At 34.8% G+C, this 16,315-nt stretch overlaps 1 protein-coding gene across 11 annotated transcripts in view; it reads right to left on the minus strand.

The window, feature by feature from the left end:
• Positions 1 to 16,315, minus strand: part of LOC136857939 (serine/threonine-protein kinase MARK2) — a 677,731-nt gene that overhangs the window by 123,011 nt on the left and 538,405 nt on the right. The window contains exon 18 of one of the 11 annotated variants that reach the window (XM_067137045.2): positions 1,933 to 4,266. The exons of the other annotated variants lie outside the window; for them this stretch is intronic. Coding sequence (XP_066993146.1) covers positions 4,260 to 4,266 — 7 coding nt within the window. The 3' untranslated portion in view covers positions 1,933 to 4,259. Of the gene's footprint in view, positions 1 to 1,932; positions 4,267 to 16,315 lie in introns of those variants that run through there. 11 annotated transcript variants of the gene reach the window in all.

Consider the following 16,315-nt stretch of genomic DNA (forward strand, 5'->3'; position numbering starts at 1 on the left):
CATTGACCGACGAAGTGCAACAGGCATAGAACTCCATCCCACAAGCCGACATCCGACACCTGTACGACACAATGCACACGTTTCCTTGCATGCATTCAACATTCAGGTGATTACACCAGTTATTAATGGACCAGCATGGCACATTTGCGATTCCTTTTCTCGCGTGAATATTAACCTGTAGTCTTGCACCTTCAATCAATTAAATATGTTACCTGAACAAATATATTGCCTAATTTCCATATTCTACATTCCTTATTTCATGGTGTTAGGATATTTTTTTCCACCAGTGTAAATAAATATATATAAATACCTCTTCTGCATTAGATTAAACATGAATCTATTAGTTTAAGCCATCTGTTTGTAAACTTTCTCATCCAAGCTAACTTTAACAGTCCTGCAGGTTTGTTTGTATCTTGGGTTCAGTTAGTATATAACTGTATAGAAGATAAATTTCTCCCCTATATACCCTAATTGAACTCTTAGGTTGGTCCCTTTCCTCACAACCCAGATGCTCAAGATCTTCTATAATTAGGGGGTGTCTACAGTACTATGAGATGAGTATAACACTACTAGCACTTATTTGTTATACCACACTGTTTGACATTTCCTATCTTTTGTCATTGGTGATGTCTGTACCCTTAAAAAAAATTACGAGATGGTTTACGAGTACTATGGGAATTTCTTCCACCTCTTTGGTATTGTGATATTAATTTATTCAACGTCCAAAAGTAATTTAAAACTCTGATTGATGGGTGTTGGGCATAAATGTCTTAGCCGAAAGAACGGATATAACACCTGTATGACCTACCAACACACATTTACATAAGCAAACAGATCAAACATACATTATAAGTAGCTGGCAAATGGAACTCTTCAATTATTAAAAGCAGAGTTTCAAACAATGTTCTGTTTCTGCTTGTTACAAGTAAGAAAGTAACCCACTGTTCTTAGTTTTCATCTGGGTTCCTAACCATGGAGAAAAATAAGGATGGCTCTGCTATCTAGTAATATGTGCTTTACTGCAGGCAGAACTTCAAACATAATTTCGTCAATATACCACAATGTTTGGTTAAAATATTCTGCTTAAATTACGTCGATCACCTAAGAACAGCAGAATTAGAAATAATATGCCCTCAAATCATGCACTCAGCATGTTGAGGAATTTTATGATTAAGGGAATAATATTAAAGAATCTGATTTTTACCATTCTTTGTCAGAGGCAAAAGTTTCTTTGTGTATTAAGTGAGTTACATTTAAAAAAAAGCAGAAGCCATCTACGAACTTCAAAGAAAGCCATCTACGTATTTCAAAGAAGTAATCCAACTGATGTCAGGCACTTAAAAAAATCAACAGTCCCTTAAGAAACCCCATCATTCCGCGAAGTGCCTTCTGTTAATATTATCAATCATAGACATTTCACTGTGCTACTTATTAAATACACCTGTGATCTAGTTTGAAAAGCACATATTTTTAACTATGGAACCATCCTCTTGATTATTTGGAGATGAAGGCATAATTCTTAATGCAAATCTCTTTCGTTATATTAACTGAAAGAGCAAATATTCACAGCACAATATGTAACAATGTTCCATTTAGCATGTAGATAGCAAACTATTAGTACCATTGTCGCCACCAATAGGTGACAGAATATTAAGTACATATTATCATTTCTTCAAATTTTAGGACTCAAAGATCAATTCATTTAAGCAAAAGATGTCCTTCAAATCAGGAACAATTTCTCAGGTATGACCCCCGGGTATGAACATTTTTATTCAAAACTCTAACAAAGGAAACAAATTTTTTTTTTTAAATAATGTTTGAAATACCAGTACGCCAAAGTCTCTTTTGACCATGCAAAACCCTGTTCACTTTTCAACAAGCAAAAGGATTGCATGGAAAACCTTTTGAGTAAGGAGAACAGGTGACACGAATTCAATGATTTATGAGATTGTGTGTATTAATACCTGGAGCACATTTATTGTGAAACACTAAAATCATACTGAACAAACTGGCACTACATTCAGCAGAATAAATATGCCAGTTACACAATGTGAATTTTAGTTCAATGATTTGTCCCTGTAGAAATGAAAACAATTTGTAGGCAGTAAAATTTATCCTATAAAGAAATTTGTTCTATCAGTCTCAATAACATGATTTAGAATGTACTCTAGACATATGTATAAAATACCTATTATGACAAGGCACTACAAAATATCAATATACACTCTACATAATATATAATATGCATTGCATTTTATTACCGATTTTCTAATGGTGATTCATTTGTTAAATGTATTCTTTTCACTACATAGTCACTGTATACTGAAGAGAAATAAAACAAAATGCTGCTAATAATTACTTCCTTGTTAAAAGAGTGCTTTCACACGTCAGTCAAAAAGAGAGGAAATAATGTTAAGTGGTGTAATTAATGTGAAGAACTCCAAGAGGTCAACTTCTTACTGATGGTAATTGTATTGTCTGTGCATCAGTATGCCACACTCAATACACTACTTTTCCCTCCAACTGAGATCACTGAAAGATTACAGTTATAAATGTCTGGTTCAAGAACAACTTTCAGAGATGACATATGGTATTGACTTGGAAATGATGTCTTTAAGGAGAAGGAGAGATTTTGCAGTGTCCTCCACAAGGAAAATTTTGCCAGGCACTTTCCATGGATAAAATAATTGAACCTAAATCAAGTTCAAATATCTCCCTCGGATGAAAGCCTCCGAATCCTGCTAATTTAATGAAACCATGCAATTGGCACTTTATCCACAGGGCCAATAGCAAATTCCAGAATAGACAGTGGTCATTCGTGTAACACTATTTTTTCACACATTTGGAATGAAATGAAAGTATGTTTAAATGCTATTTGACTTTAAGGAAACCATCTGCAATCAAGTTCAATGAACTAAATGCAGAGTGGAATGTATATTTTGTGGAAAAATCATACAAACAAAAGAGTCTATGAGAACAGTGGATGGAAGCATTCAAATAACAGTGTTAACTACTAGTAAGTCACTGTATCAATATCACTGTTACTATTAGTAATACTTCAATGTTGTTTAAAATGTTGTAAGGAGTGAAAGCAAACTCTGAATAATATATTACATGTGAAACCTCACAATTTTTTAAATAATGTTCACGTGAACCCAATGAATTAAATGCATATATCATTTGCACCCTTCGAAGTACTTTTTTTTGGAAAAACTTACACTACGTTAAACAAAAATAAACTTTGAACTGAATATAGATTTGCTATTCTACCAGTTAATATTGCTGACAATCCTTTATTTTGGGGAGAACACTGCATTAAAGATGAGCTTACCCGTTTATACATAGAAAAGAAGAAGGAACATCAGTTTAATAAATTAATAAAGGGAAGCAATCATTCTCTCTACTCCTTCCTAAAGATGATTTTAAACAATTTCTAGTATAAAAACCAACTGTATCCCCGAATCATACAAGATGAGTAACAGTATGGATAAAGAAATATATAAATGATTATGCAAAGTACTAACAAAATATTACAACAAATCCTTAAAAACACTAGCCTTTAAATAATGAACAACATTTATCTATAGCCAGCAGTTATTGTTAAAATAGATGTGTTGAAAAATCTCTCCTCTTCTACTGCCAAGAATATGGCACAAGGCATCAACTGAAATATCCTGTCATTTCAAAAAGCAAGAATATAAATGAAGGACTTTTGATTTTTAAATAGTAATGATAAAATTTGAAGTCTCTGTATTACTTCCAATGATACAAGAAAGATTACAAAGTCAAAATTGAACTTTTTCTATAAAAATTACCTGAATTAACTAGATGAGAATATAAACAGAAAATAAGGTTGATATGGCACGAATTGGCACACTATCAAAAGCTATTCACATAAAATCACAAGAATTTTAACAGTATCGATGTTGAGGATTTCTGAGCATTCTTCACTTCCAGTAAGAAATTAGTTGGTTAAATGCCACTTCACTGAACACCGCCTGCATGAAGATTAAAACGGTCACCAGGAAAGTAAAAGACTGAAATGGTCCACTGGTGTTTAGTTCGTATGAACTGTAATGTCTCATTTAACATGGAATGAAAAAGATACATACTAATGCTCAAGTGTCCACCCTGTTTTGCAAACAACTTTGGATACCTCACTGCACTGTATGTAATATGCTTTGTAGGAGGTAGATCAGATAGGCTGGCGTTGCCATGGAACAGCTTCCAGACCCCAGCAAGCGAGCGCCCTCCCAAATTTAGGTCCTAAGAATAAGCACACAATAAAACCTATCAGTGCCAGCTAATGTAAGAAGCTGCGCTAGGTCTCAACTACCCAGGGGTACAATGGCTATCAGTATTCATGATTAATATTAGCTGTTGCACTTTAATACTGCAATATAATAATAACAACAACTGGCTACTGATTTACACATCTATCCGTAACATTCATCATTCATTCTTTATTCGACACATTATGTTAAAAAAGTACTGTCCACTTAGTAGAGGATTTACCACAATCTGTTAAGCTAATGAACTTGATGAATAAAAGGTAGCATATTAACATAATTTGCTATTTACTCAAAGTACACTCGAGCCAAGTTCAATTAAATGAAAACAAAATGAGTATTGAAGAAATATTGTACTTTTAAGGAAATTTTGCACGGAAAATTTTCTGAAGATTCAAAACATGTAAGTATAACAAAACTATAAATCTCAGCTGTTAATTTCTCTAAAACACAGAACTGGCATGAACTTTCTTAACACATTAAATTTTAGGATGTAATCTGATAACATGGGTAAACACACACACACATATATATATTTATTTAAATATTTCCCTAAACATTTTCCTACAAAAAGATATATGGATTTTGCAGATATGTAGGAACTGTTAGACTTCGAACAACATACTATTCCTGCTGTAATGAATACCTGTAGCCATTGTACACACACTTGGGAAGTAGAAAGCTCTGCAACTAGTTCAATAAAAGATATACAAAGACTAATTTAAGTGTTCTTTTCTTTACATGTTAACATAAGAAAAAACTAAAGGTACAATGAAACAATCCAAACAGAATTGCAACAGAGGCCTCGATCCCAACAACACACAATAAAGCTCTTTCAGCAAACAGATTGTTCTCGTGCTTAAACTTGAAACCAACACCAAAAATTAAAAAAAAAAGGAAATAGGTAAAATTCTTTTTTCAGGGAGGTAGCAACATATTTCCATAGGAAACTAAAAAGCTCTGCCCACTCTTGCTCATTTTTGACAATATCAGATTTATCTACACTGAAAGCTTGTTTATTGCATCCATCACCGAAACGTAACAATCTTGTCACACGATATCTACTTTATACATTTTCTAAGAATTTTAAAATACTTAAAACTGTTTTGAAGCAAAAAGAAGATTCATAACTCCAAGCATTCTCATAATGAGGTGTGTAGCATCCTATTAGGCTGTAAGGCTGAGCCTATCCAGTAAAAATAAAAAATAAAAATAATCATGATAGCTTTTATTTGTATTCATAACATATATTATTTCAGTAGTACAGATCCTTCTTGTGGTGCTCACAAGTAACCGATTGAGAAAAATGATCATTCAAAAGAAAGAGAAAAGACATTAGCAGTGACTAATTGCACTCTCATTTCATAAATATTGATAATTTATTTAAAATACGAGTTTAAAAAAATTGTACGAAGTGTGCAATTTGCAAATGCTGTTGCTGTAGGAAAATATGCGCCATTATTGCTGTCCACTTCAGATTTTGGCCACTGGGATGCCTGCTTTATGTTATTATAATATGCTGTAATTATCAGTTAAGAAAAGAATGGCAGTAAAACCAAAAATTACTTCCGGAATATTCATCAGTATACAGTAATAATGCACTTGCATTTGCTTCCGTTCAAGTGGATACCATAAATCTTAAACAACCAAAGATTACATTAAGTGGTAAGTAAGATTGTCTAATATTCTACTGATTTGTGTATTCCTTAGTTCACCAGGAGGCTACTCCACCACATACTTTATGAACATGCAAGATTTCTCGCACGGGTCCCCTAGTCTACTATGATTCAAACTTGAACAACATTTTATTTAATTGCCCTGGAGTAAAAGCTGTGAATTCTGCAGCCAGATCTGCTGCACAACAGGCCCACTAGTAAATTATTCCTCTTTGGTATCCTAATAATTAAAAACTTGTACACTCCTTCACATTTAAGCACTAAGGCTATTCACTTCACCAGCCGATTGCACATGCGCTCTTCATGTTACAGCTTGGAGGGGTTTGTACAGAGCTTAGGCTAGCCCAGTGCATTGCCTTTAACATCTAATCGTGCACTGTGATGTTAATGTAATTATTAAGAAACATTTTCCACATGGAATGTTCATTCACTGTTATGCACATAAAATGAAGTTAGTGCTCATTCCTGTTGTAAGAATATAACAAAAGTTAAGCTGTTTGTCACAAATCTTACTAGGTTTAACAGCTTCTATAGAAACTCTAGCAGAAGTAGTGAATTGCTAATACAATATAGGTTCAAGGTACAAAGTCCCAGCAAAACTAGGTGGAGCTACCATTCTAGGAGTGTAATTTTCATTCCCCTGCATTTTGAACATAAATTATGTCAACCTCATGTGACGTTATGGAAAATTATGGTTGGGATCCTAATTCAATCCACCATGCTGAAGAGTTAATAAAGTCTTACAATGATGGGAAGTTCATATTGTTTCTTACAATATATTTATGTTCACTAATGTGTTGTTTAACATTCTGCAGGGTAAAATGGCAGATAAAAATTGAGAATTGTTTTGAAGCCTTAAAGAATTTAAGACTTGAAGATAATGTAAATGAATAGCTATAAAACTGAAGAGTTCTAAGTCAGAAATTAACAGATGATGAAATCCAGAGCAAGTTTAGTATAAACGTTTGTAATGAATTGGAAAGACTATCTAATGAAGTACCGGACACTGTAGTTGTGAATTCTGAATTGAAGTTTACAGTTTTCAGAAGCAGCCCGCCTGGTGGACATGATTGTTAAGGCGTTGAAGTCTAAACGGTTCGAGTCCCATTAGTCGAAAAAAATTTCACCATCAGAACGTTGGCTGGCAGGGTAGGGGAGGTGGTGGTATACAATTTCTAATCACCAGAATGCATGCCTGGATTAAATTCCAAACCACTCCACAGTGCTCATATGGAGTGAGGGCATATGACACTGCTGACTGCAATTCCTCTGTTGGATGGTGATAAGCCTTGAGCAGACCTCTTGGTGCTATTCGACAGGAGTAGGCTACGTGCCAGTACCAGGTTTCATCCTCTCCGTTCCTACTACAAATATGTCATTCATTTCATCTTTGTAACTCCTCTGATGAGGTTGACGTCAGGAATGGCATACGGTCATAAAAACCCGGCACGACAGATTCATCTGACCTCGCACCTGACCCCGTAGAGAAATGAGACAAGGGTTGGAAAAACAGTTTACAGATTTCAGAAAATTTGCATATTTTGAGCATGCTGATAGGAGTAAATTTGAACACTACAGCCAGCCGACTTGGATGCATTATGTAAAATATACCTTGCTTTGATAAACTGGAGGGAGAATTAATGTTTATTTTCAGAAATGACAGCCTTTTAGTATCTTGAATATAATGGCCTAAAAGACACTTTAACTGAGACTGCTAAATTTCGTTCCTTTATACTAAGTATTCGCAGCAACCACAGCCTCTTGTTAAAGGAGTATGTGTACTCTAGAATGAAATGTACATTAAAAGCCTTTCAATTTGTTGAACACACAAGTTCAATATAAATATTACACTGTAATATACCTGCAAAAAAGTCCACACACACACGTACTATTGAACAAGGAATCAAGATACACACTATTAAACAAAGAATGACATGTTTTGTTCTCAAAACAACATCATCATTAACTTTTAAAACAATATTTTTAAATATCTGTAGGTTCCTTGGTATACTTACAAAGGCAGATTATCATAAGGAGTTGTAACTCATTGTAACTCCCGCCGCAACATTTCCGATATTTCGTATAGATATCCGTTCAAACTATCACGAAAGTAACAATTTATTAAATTAAATAACATGATTCGCCTGTAAACTTCCATTTAAAAAGAAGTTAAAAGAGAATACACAGTGATTTCACTGGATAATTTACGGTACTTAACAGTTTTTGGATTGTTAAAGATTCTATTAGAATTGTTGTTGATGTTGCTACATGCACACAGTAGTTGTGTAAATAAATACAAAATCCGCTGATTACTATTCCAACAATTTGTAGTCTTAGTTCCCTGCATACTTCGTACTTTCCACCTTCGTTTATTAATCAAGTAAAAGTTAATAATCAAATTCCTATATCTCAATAATATTGCAGTTCAACCCCCCGTGTAGTTTTGACAGAAATTATTGTAGACAACCTCATATTTTTCAGCATCTAAGTACACTTTTATTCTCTGTCCCGCGTAGTAGGGAAAATAATAATAATAATCCACCAGCGGTAAAAATTCATATAACCACATTTCAGCTAAGAATTGTAAGTGTATATAGATACAGTATATTTAGACTGTAGCGTATCTTCCCTGCTATATTCGTGTATATCTTTTGTGTGAATCTAATAAAGCATAGTACTAATAACCTGTCTAAGCATTTAGCTTTGTTCATAATCTTTGAGTACAGTAGTTCTTGCAATTTTCATATCTGTTTGTGCTTAGTAGTGACATACGGTACCAGTATTGTAATTAGGATACGTCTGTACGTAGTTTAAACTTATTGTAGTGTACTGTACAGTAGTATACGAGTAATATCTTATTAGAATTTAGTGTGCTAATTTTATTATTGTAAAATATTTGTGTAGTACTGGTATAGTAGAGGTATCTGTAGAAACTCTTTTACTAAAACTCTGTTGTTGTAACTAGGATAGGCTTCATTGCAGTTTAGATTTGTGTAATTCTTCGGTATCCCTTTCAGTATTCAGTAATTAACAGGTGCTGTAGGATAAAAATAGAGTTCGACTAAGTAGGATTGTAGTGTAGTTGTATATTAATAACCTTATCGTCGTGGGACCTTTGAGTACTATCCCAGACAATATATCATTCCATTCATTTTTTTTTTTTGCACATAAGTTATTTTTATTTTCCTGTTATTTTGATTTTTTCCGTAAAGAATAGCTAAGGAGTGCAAATGTACGGACTGTGGGTGTGGCGAGGCATTGAGAGGTATGAGGGAGGAGATGAAGAGTTTGAGGGAGATAATTAGGACTCTTACGGAAGACAGGAAGGAAGATAGGGTTCCCTCAAACAATGTACAGGTTAAAGTAGGTATACAAGAGGGAGAGGAAGGAAAGGGGGGAGTTGTAGAAGATAGGTGGTCTAATGTTCTAAGGGGAAGGAGATTGCAGGCTAAGGGTTCTATTCAGGATCAGAATTCAGGACAGGTGTCTGTGCGAAATCAGTACGAGCCACTCCAGGAACAGCAACAGAGGGATGAGGAACAGGGAACTGTTGCCGAGATATGTGGAAGTAGGACGAAGGAAAAAGGTAGGAAAGGGAAATGTAGAGTAGAGGATAGGAAAAGACAGGTGAAACAGGGTCATGGGGAGGAGGAAGTAGCTTCTGCAGCTATCAGGGAAGATAGGGCTGACCAGGAGGGGAGGGGATCAAATGAGGTGGGTAGGGCTGAGGCTCTGGTCATGGGGGATTCCATCGTTAGACACGTGGGGAAAGTGTGTGGAGGAAAGGGAACCAGGGTAGAGTGTTATCCAGGAACTAGATTGAGGCAGAGTTGAGGAAAGTAGAAGAGAGGGAGGAGGGAAAGGAGAAGGTGGTAGTGTTTCACGTTGGTACCAACAACGTAAGGCAAGCTGATATAAGTACCAATATAGTTGGGGATGTGTGGGATCTGGTAAATGCAGCACGGATGAAATTCAAGAAAGCGGAAATTGTTATCAGTGGAATTCTGTGTAGGAGGGATACTGAATGGAGGGTGATTGGGGATTTAAATGAGACTATGGAGTGGGTATGTGGGAAACTGGGAGTGAAATTTCTAGATCCTAATGGGTGGGTATGCGATAGCGACCTGCGCTCAGATTGAAGGGTAATAGGCAGGTACATTCAGGGAAACAGGGTTGTCTAGGGAGTGGTGATAAGGGTACAGAGATCTGGTGGTCAAGTAGGGATGACATAAAAATGTTAGTGTTGAACTGTAGAAGTACTGTAAAGAAAGGAATAGAATTGAGTAATTTAATAGATATATATTTACCAGATATTGTAACAGGAGTTGAATCATGGCTGAGAAATGATATAATGGATGCAGAAATTTTCTCACGGAACTGGAGAGTATCAGAGATAGGATAGGAATGGTGGGAGGGGGAGTATTCATTCTGGTGAAAGAAGAATTTGTAAGCTACGAAAAAGTTAAAGATGAGAAATATGAAATTCTAGGTGTAAGGCACATTTCTAAAGAAAATAGGCAACTTGATGTCTTTGGAGTGGACAGACCGGTAAAGGGTAGCGCTGACATGGATTCAGAATTATTTGATAAGATAATCAGCTATGTGGGAAACGACATGGAAAGGAATGTGATTGTAGCGGGAGATCTGAATTTACCAAATGTCAGTTGGGAAGGAAATGCGAACGACAGGAAGCATGACCAACAAATGGCAAATAAGCTAATATGGGAAGGGCAGCTGATTCAGAAAGTGATGGAACCAACTAGAGGGAAAAATATCCTGGTCATGGTGCTGGTAAAACCAGATGAGCTCTATAGAGAAACCGAAGTAATAGATGGCATTAGTGATCATGAAGCTGTTTTTGTCGTAGTTAAAAGTAAATGTGTTAGAAAGGAAGGTCTTAAAAGTAGGACTATTAGGCAGTATCATATGGCTGATAGAGCAGGCACAAGGCAGTTTTTAAAAAGTAACTATGATCAGTGGAAAACAGTAAATAAAAATGTAAACAGACTCTGGGATGGGTTGAAAGCAATTATTGAGGAATGTGAAAACAGGTTTGTACCTTTAAAGGTGCTAAGACATGGTAAAGACCCACCTTATTATAATAAAGAAATAAAGAGACTAAGAAGGAGGTGCAGATTGGAAAGAAATACAGTCAGAAATGTCTGTGGAAGTTAAGGAGAAATTGAAGGAACTTACTAGGAAATTGAATCTAGCAAAGAAGGCAGCTAAGAATAACATGATGGCAAGCATAATTGACAGTCATACAAATTTTAGTGATAAATGGAAGGGTATGTATAGGTATTTTAAGGCATAAACAGGTTCCAAGAAGGACATTCCAGGAATAATTAATGAACAAGGGGAGTGTGTATGAGACGATCTTCAAGGGGAAGAAGTATTCAGTCAGCAGTATGTAAAGATTGTTGGTTACAAGGATAATGTCCAGAAAGAGGAGGAGACTAATGCTAAAGAAGTATTAAAATTTACATATGATAACAATGACATTTACAATAAGATACAAAAGTTGAAAACTAGAAAAGTGGCTGGAATTGATAAGATTTCTGGGGATATACTAAAGACAAGGGGTTGGGATATAGTACCATATCTGAAGTACTTATCTGATTATTATTTGCTTGAAGGAGCTATACCAGATGAATGGCGAGTTGCTATAGTAGCCCCCATGTATAAAGGAAAGGGTGATGGACATAAGGCTGAAAATTACAGGCCAGTAAGTTTGACATGCGTTGCATGTAAGCTTTGGGAAGGCATTCTTTCTGATTATAAAGGTTTGTGAAATTAATAACTGGTTCGATAGAAGGCAGTTCGGTTTTAGGAAAGGTTATTCCACTGAAGCTCAACTTGTAGGATTCCAGCAAGATATAGCAGATATCTTGGATTCAGGAGGTCAAATGTACTGTATTGTGATTGACCTGTCTAAAGCATTTGATAGGGTGGATCATGGGAGACAACTGGCAAAAATGAGTGCAACTGGACTAGACAAAAGAGTGACTGAATGGGTTGCTATATTTCTAGAAAATAGATCTCAGAGAATTCGAGTAGGTGAAGCTTTATCTGACCCTATAATAATTAAGAGGGAAATTCCTCAGGGCAGTATAATTGGACCTTCATGTTTTCTTACATATATATAAATGAGTAAAGAAGTGGAATCAGAGGTAAGGCTTTTTGCAGATGATGATATTCTGTATAGAGTAATAAATAAGTTACAAGATTGTGAGCAACTTCAACGTGACCTAGATAATGTTGTGAGATGGACAGCAGGCAACGGTATGTTGATAAACGGGGTTAAAAGTTAGGTTGTGTGTTTCACAAATAGGAAAAATCCTCTCAGTTTTAATTACTGTGTTGATGGGGTGAAAGTTCCTTTTAGGGATCATCGTAAGTATCTAGGTGTTAATATAAGGAAAGATCTTCATTAGGGTAATCACATAAATGGGATTGTAAATAAATGGTACGGATCTCTGCACATGGTTATGAGGGTGTTTAGGGGTTGTAGTAAGGATGTAAAGGAGAGGGCATATAAGTCTCTGGTAAGACCCCAACTTTAGTATGGTTCCAGTGTATGGGACCCTCACCAGGATTACCTGATTCAAGAACTGGAAAAAAAAAAAATCCAAAGAAGAGCAGCGATTTGTTCTGGGTGTTAATTATAAACAGTACCTGTTTCGTTCTCACTTGAGAACATCTTGAGCTGTTGTTAAGCTTAGGTGAATCGCTAAGTTTCTGAGTACATTATTTTCAGGTACATTATTCCTCTTAAAAACTATATAAATATAAATTAAGTTAAAATGATGCTAAAACTATGTGGGGGTTAATGGGTTGATGAAATGAGACAGGATGAATACATAGTTAACCTACTTAAAAAATTATATCTATTCAATGGAATAGTTGTTAAAAGTTTCAACTCTGTTACACTAAAAATATCTGTTTGTCTTTCAGTTAAAATGATTTTTTTTTTTTTAATGATTGACTTCTTGACACTTTAACAACAGCTGAAGATGTTCTCAAGTGAGAACGAAACATGTACTGTTTATATTTAATTAATTTGCTAAAAAGCAAATAAAAAGTATCAAAAAGGTGGAAGATTTTTAATTACTTTAAGTCTCTGTAAGTGGTATGTTCCGAGCTGTCAGCAGAGAGATGGCGTGAAATGACATTAGTAGACGAATAATTTTGAGTGGCGTCTTTAAAAGTAGGAAAGATAACAATATGAAGATAAAGTTGGAATTCAAGAGGACAAATTGAGGCAAATATTCATTTACAGGAATGGGAGTTAGGGATTGGAATAACTTACCCAGGGAGATGTTCAATACATTTCCAATTTCTTTGAAATCATTAAAGAAAAGGCTAAGGAAAACAACAGATAGGGAATCTGCCACCTAGGCGACTGCCCTAAATGCAGATCAGTATTGACTGTATTATGATATTGTTATCAAGTCACAATCAATATTTGGAAATATTTATGTTTATTTCTATCCAAACACCTATGAAATTGAAATCTGGAACTTATCTTAATGAAGTCCTGCCTTGCCTCTGCTCTAGCATTGTATGTGAAACATGTCATTTTTTGTTTAATAGTGTGTATGTTTATTCTTTGATCAATAGTGGGTTGTTTTTTTACAGGTACATTTATGCTGAACTTGTGTGTACAACAGACTGAAGAGCTTTTAAGTTATATTTAACTGAGCTGACACTGGAAAGTATGGCTTCCTTCTTAACAAACTCTAAAATTTCCACTGCTTGTATGAATTTAAATCAAACACCAAGTAAAAGATGACTAAACTTGTGTTAGGAATAACTTAAGAAGACTTTAATGAACTGGTAATATATTTTGCTGTAAACCTCTATTTGGTCAATGAAGTGGTCACATTACTTAATCAAGACCTGCCTTCCTGTAACTGGCTTCTTGGAATATGAATACCATAAAGGGGACCAAACTAACCAAATAAATAAGCCACTTTAATTACCAAATTTTATTTGAAATTGCAACTGTAACTTTTGAACATTCACAAATATAATAAGCAGAATACCACATTAAGCAAACAATCCAATCTTTCACATGGAACCTCACACACATCTAAAACCACCACCTACTGCAGTGAACTTGAGAAACAGCAGATGAATACAATACATTTCCGATGAAATAATGGCATGATTTCTAAGATGGCAGAAAAAGTAAATCTTCCTCCAATTAACATTGTATGTCTATTTCAACAGATGGCTAACACTCAGCTAACACCTTTCAGTCTTCACCAAGCATATTTCTCTAAATGAACTAAACATTTCCACAGCATCTGGATTTTGTTACATCAGAAAATATCAACATTGTACAACAGTAGAGTGAGATATTATTTGCAAAGGAATTTATGAATTTGTAAGTTCAGATTTTTAAGCACAGATTTCCAGTTACTACGCGGTAAATCAATGTCTGAATGTGAAGAGTTTGAAACCAGAACAAAATAAGAATAAGTGAAAACCGGGTTTCTGAGACATGCAGCAAGGATAAGAAGATAAGGACCATTATGGCACTCATTAGAAGATTTGAGCATATGTTTTCCAATGAAATCATCATGACAATTCAGTCAAAAGAAAGGAAAACATGTGTCTCTTGTATTGAAAACTAATTCTGGCACAAGAGGCATAGAACTTACATATTTTAAGATTTCTCTGATACTGTGATACCCAATCATTGTTGACTTTTAAAGCAATGCTCAGACTCATACACAATTCCCAAAAAAATGTAGACATAATTTAGGTCTCATAGTGAGGGCAATTCTTTTCATATGACTAGATTTCTGTGGTCACTTTTCATACACCAACTTTTATTTACAAGATACAGTTGAAAAAACAATTAGATGTTACCTAATGCAACATATACACCTTTCACCATTATATTTGCTGTAAAATATATCCCTACTTCGAAAAGTTATACCACACAAAAAAATGAAGCTCTTCAGAAAACTGTTTTAAGTCTCAGTTTTGGATATTACTCCAAAATGTCAATGCCTGAACCCTCAGTAGTAGCGTACTAATTTATTTATTTCTTAACCATCTTTAAAGAGATGCTTATCAGTGTATTCCATCACCTGAGAAAACATCAAAACATTTTAAAGACATTTCTTAAAAGGGCTTAACAACATTCGACACAAATGCTACTGTTGGTAATGAAATTTTTTTTCTAAATTACATCCTCGTTAAACCTAACTCTCTTGTTGAAGTAAGGTACATTGTATGGACAATATATTTTTGGGGCTGCATCAAAGAATTGGGCTATTTTAGAACTGTACTAGGAGACACGAGTATTCAACTTCTTTAAGGAATGAATACATACTACGTAAAATAACTTTCTGCAAGGTCATCTAACACATTCACAAACATCTATATTTTTCCACGATAAATCAGAGCACTACATGTTATAATTCTCATATTTTAGTCCGTATTGAATTGTACAATAAAGTCAAATAAATATTAATGTTTATATATTCCAAATATTCAATACATAAAAGTGATTTTTAATTAAGAATTAAAATCTGTGAATAAAATTATAAGGACATGTTTCGCCCTTTATTAAGGGCATCTTCAGCCTTAATCTCAATCCGAAAGATAAAAAAATCAGGATCCTGATCGTTCTTAATTGTGGTTGATTTAAAAAAGAAAATTACAAATGAATGCGAGGATGATGTAGGAAATATGCTTCAAAAGGTGAGCGAGATGGTTGACAGTAGTTAAGATATTCTTAAAAATAAAGTCTTAATGAAGTCTAACAAACAAATAGTCTTAATTTATACACTTTCTTGAATGTCCTTGTCTAAAAATGTGGTAACAAGTTGCATAATGGTAGTTCTATAAGAACGCAAATTGCTACGCTGAATTTTTGTAAAACGGCGCCCTGTGTTGGTTGAGGGCGTTAGAGAAAAGTTTGGATCCTAAGCAGTTTAAACGTCATAATAATGATGAAGAATGTTGCTGATTACTCCAAGTAGAGTTTAAAAACATTTTAGAACTAGTAATGAGACGTTTCTTCAATTATGCTGTAGGGGCAGTTCTAAAAGAATGCAAATTGTTACGTTGAATCGTGTAAAGCGGTGTTGGTTAAGGGCGTTAAGAGAAAAGTTTGGATCCTAAACAGTTCAAACGTCAGAATAATTATGAATGTTGCTGATTGCTCCAAGTGGAGTTTAAATAGATTTAAAGCTAGTAATGAGACATTTCTGCCACTCACTCAAATTATGCTGTAGGGGCAAGGGAAATGCTTGATACTTCAAGTGGGGTTTAAATAACATATAAAGTGGTTAGATTGTTGTAAATCTCGTGTGAAGAGATAAATCTGTAGTC

Source organism: Anabrus simplex, chromosome 1, assembly GCF_040414725.1.
Source record: "Anabrus simplex isolate iqAnaSimp1 chromosome 1, ASM4041472v1, whole genome shotgun sequence".
NCBI classification, from domain to species: domain Eukaryota; kingdom Metazoa; phylum Arthropoda; class Insecta; order Orthoptera; family Tettigoniidae; genus Anabrus; species Anabrus simplex.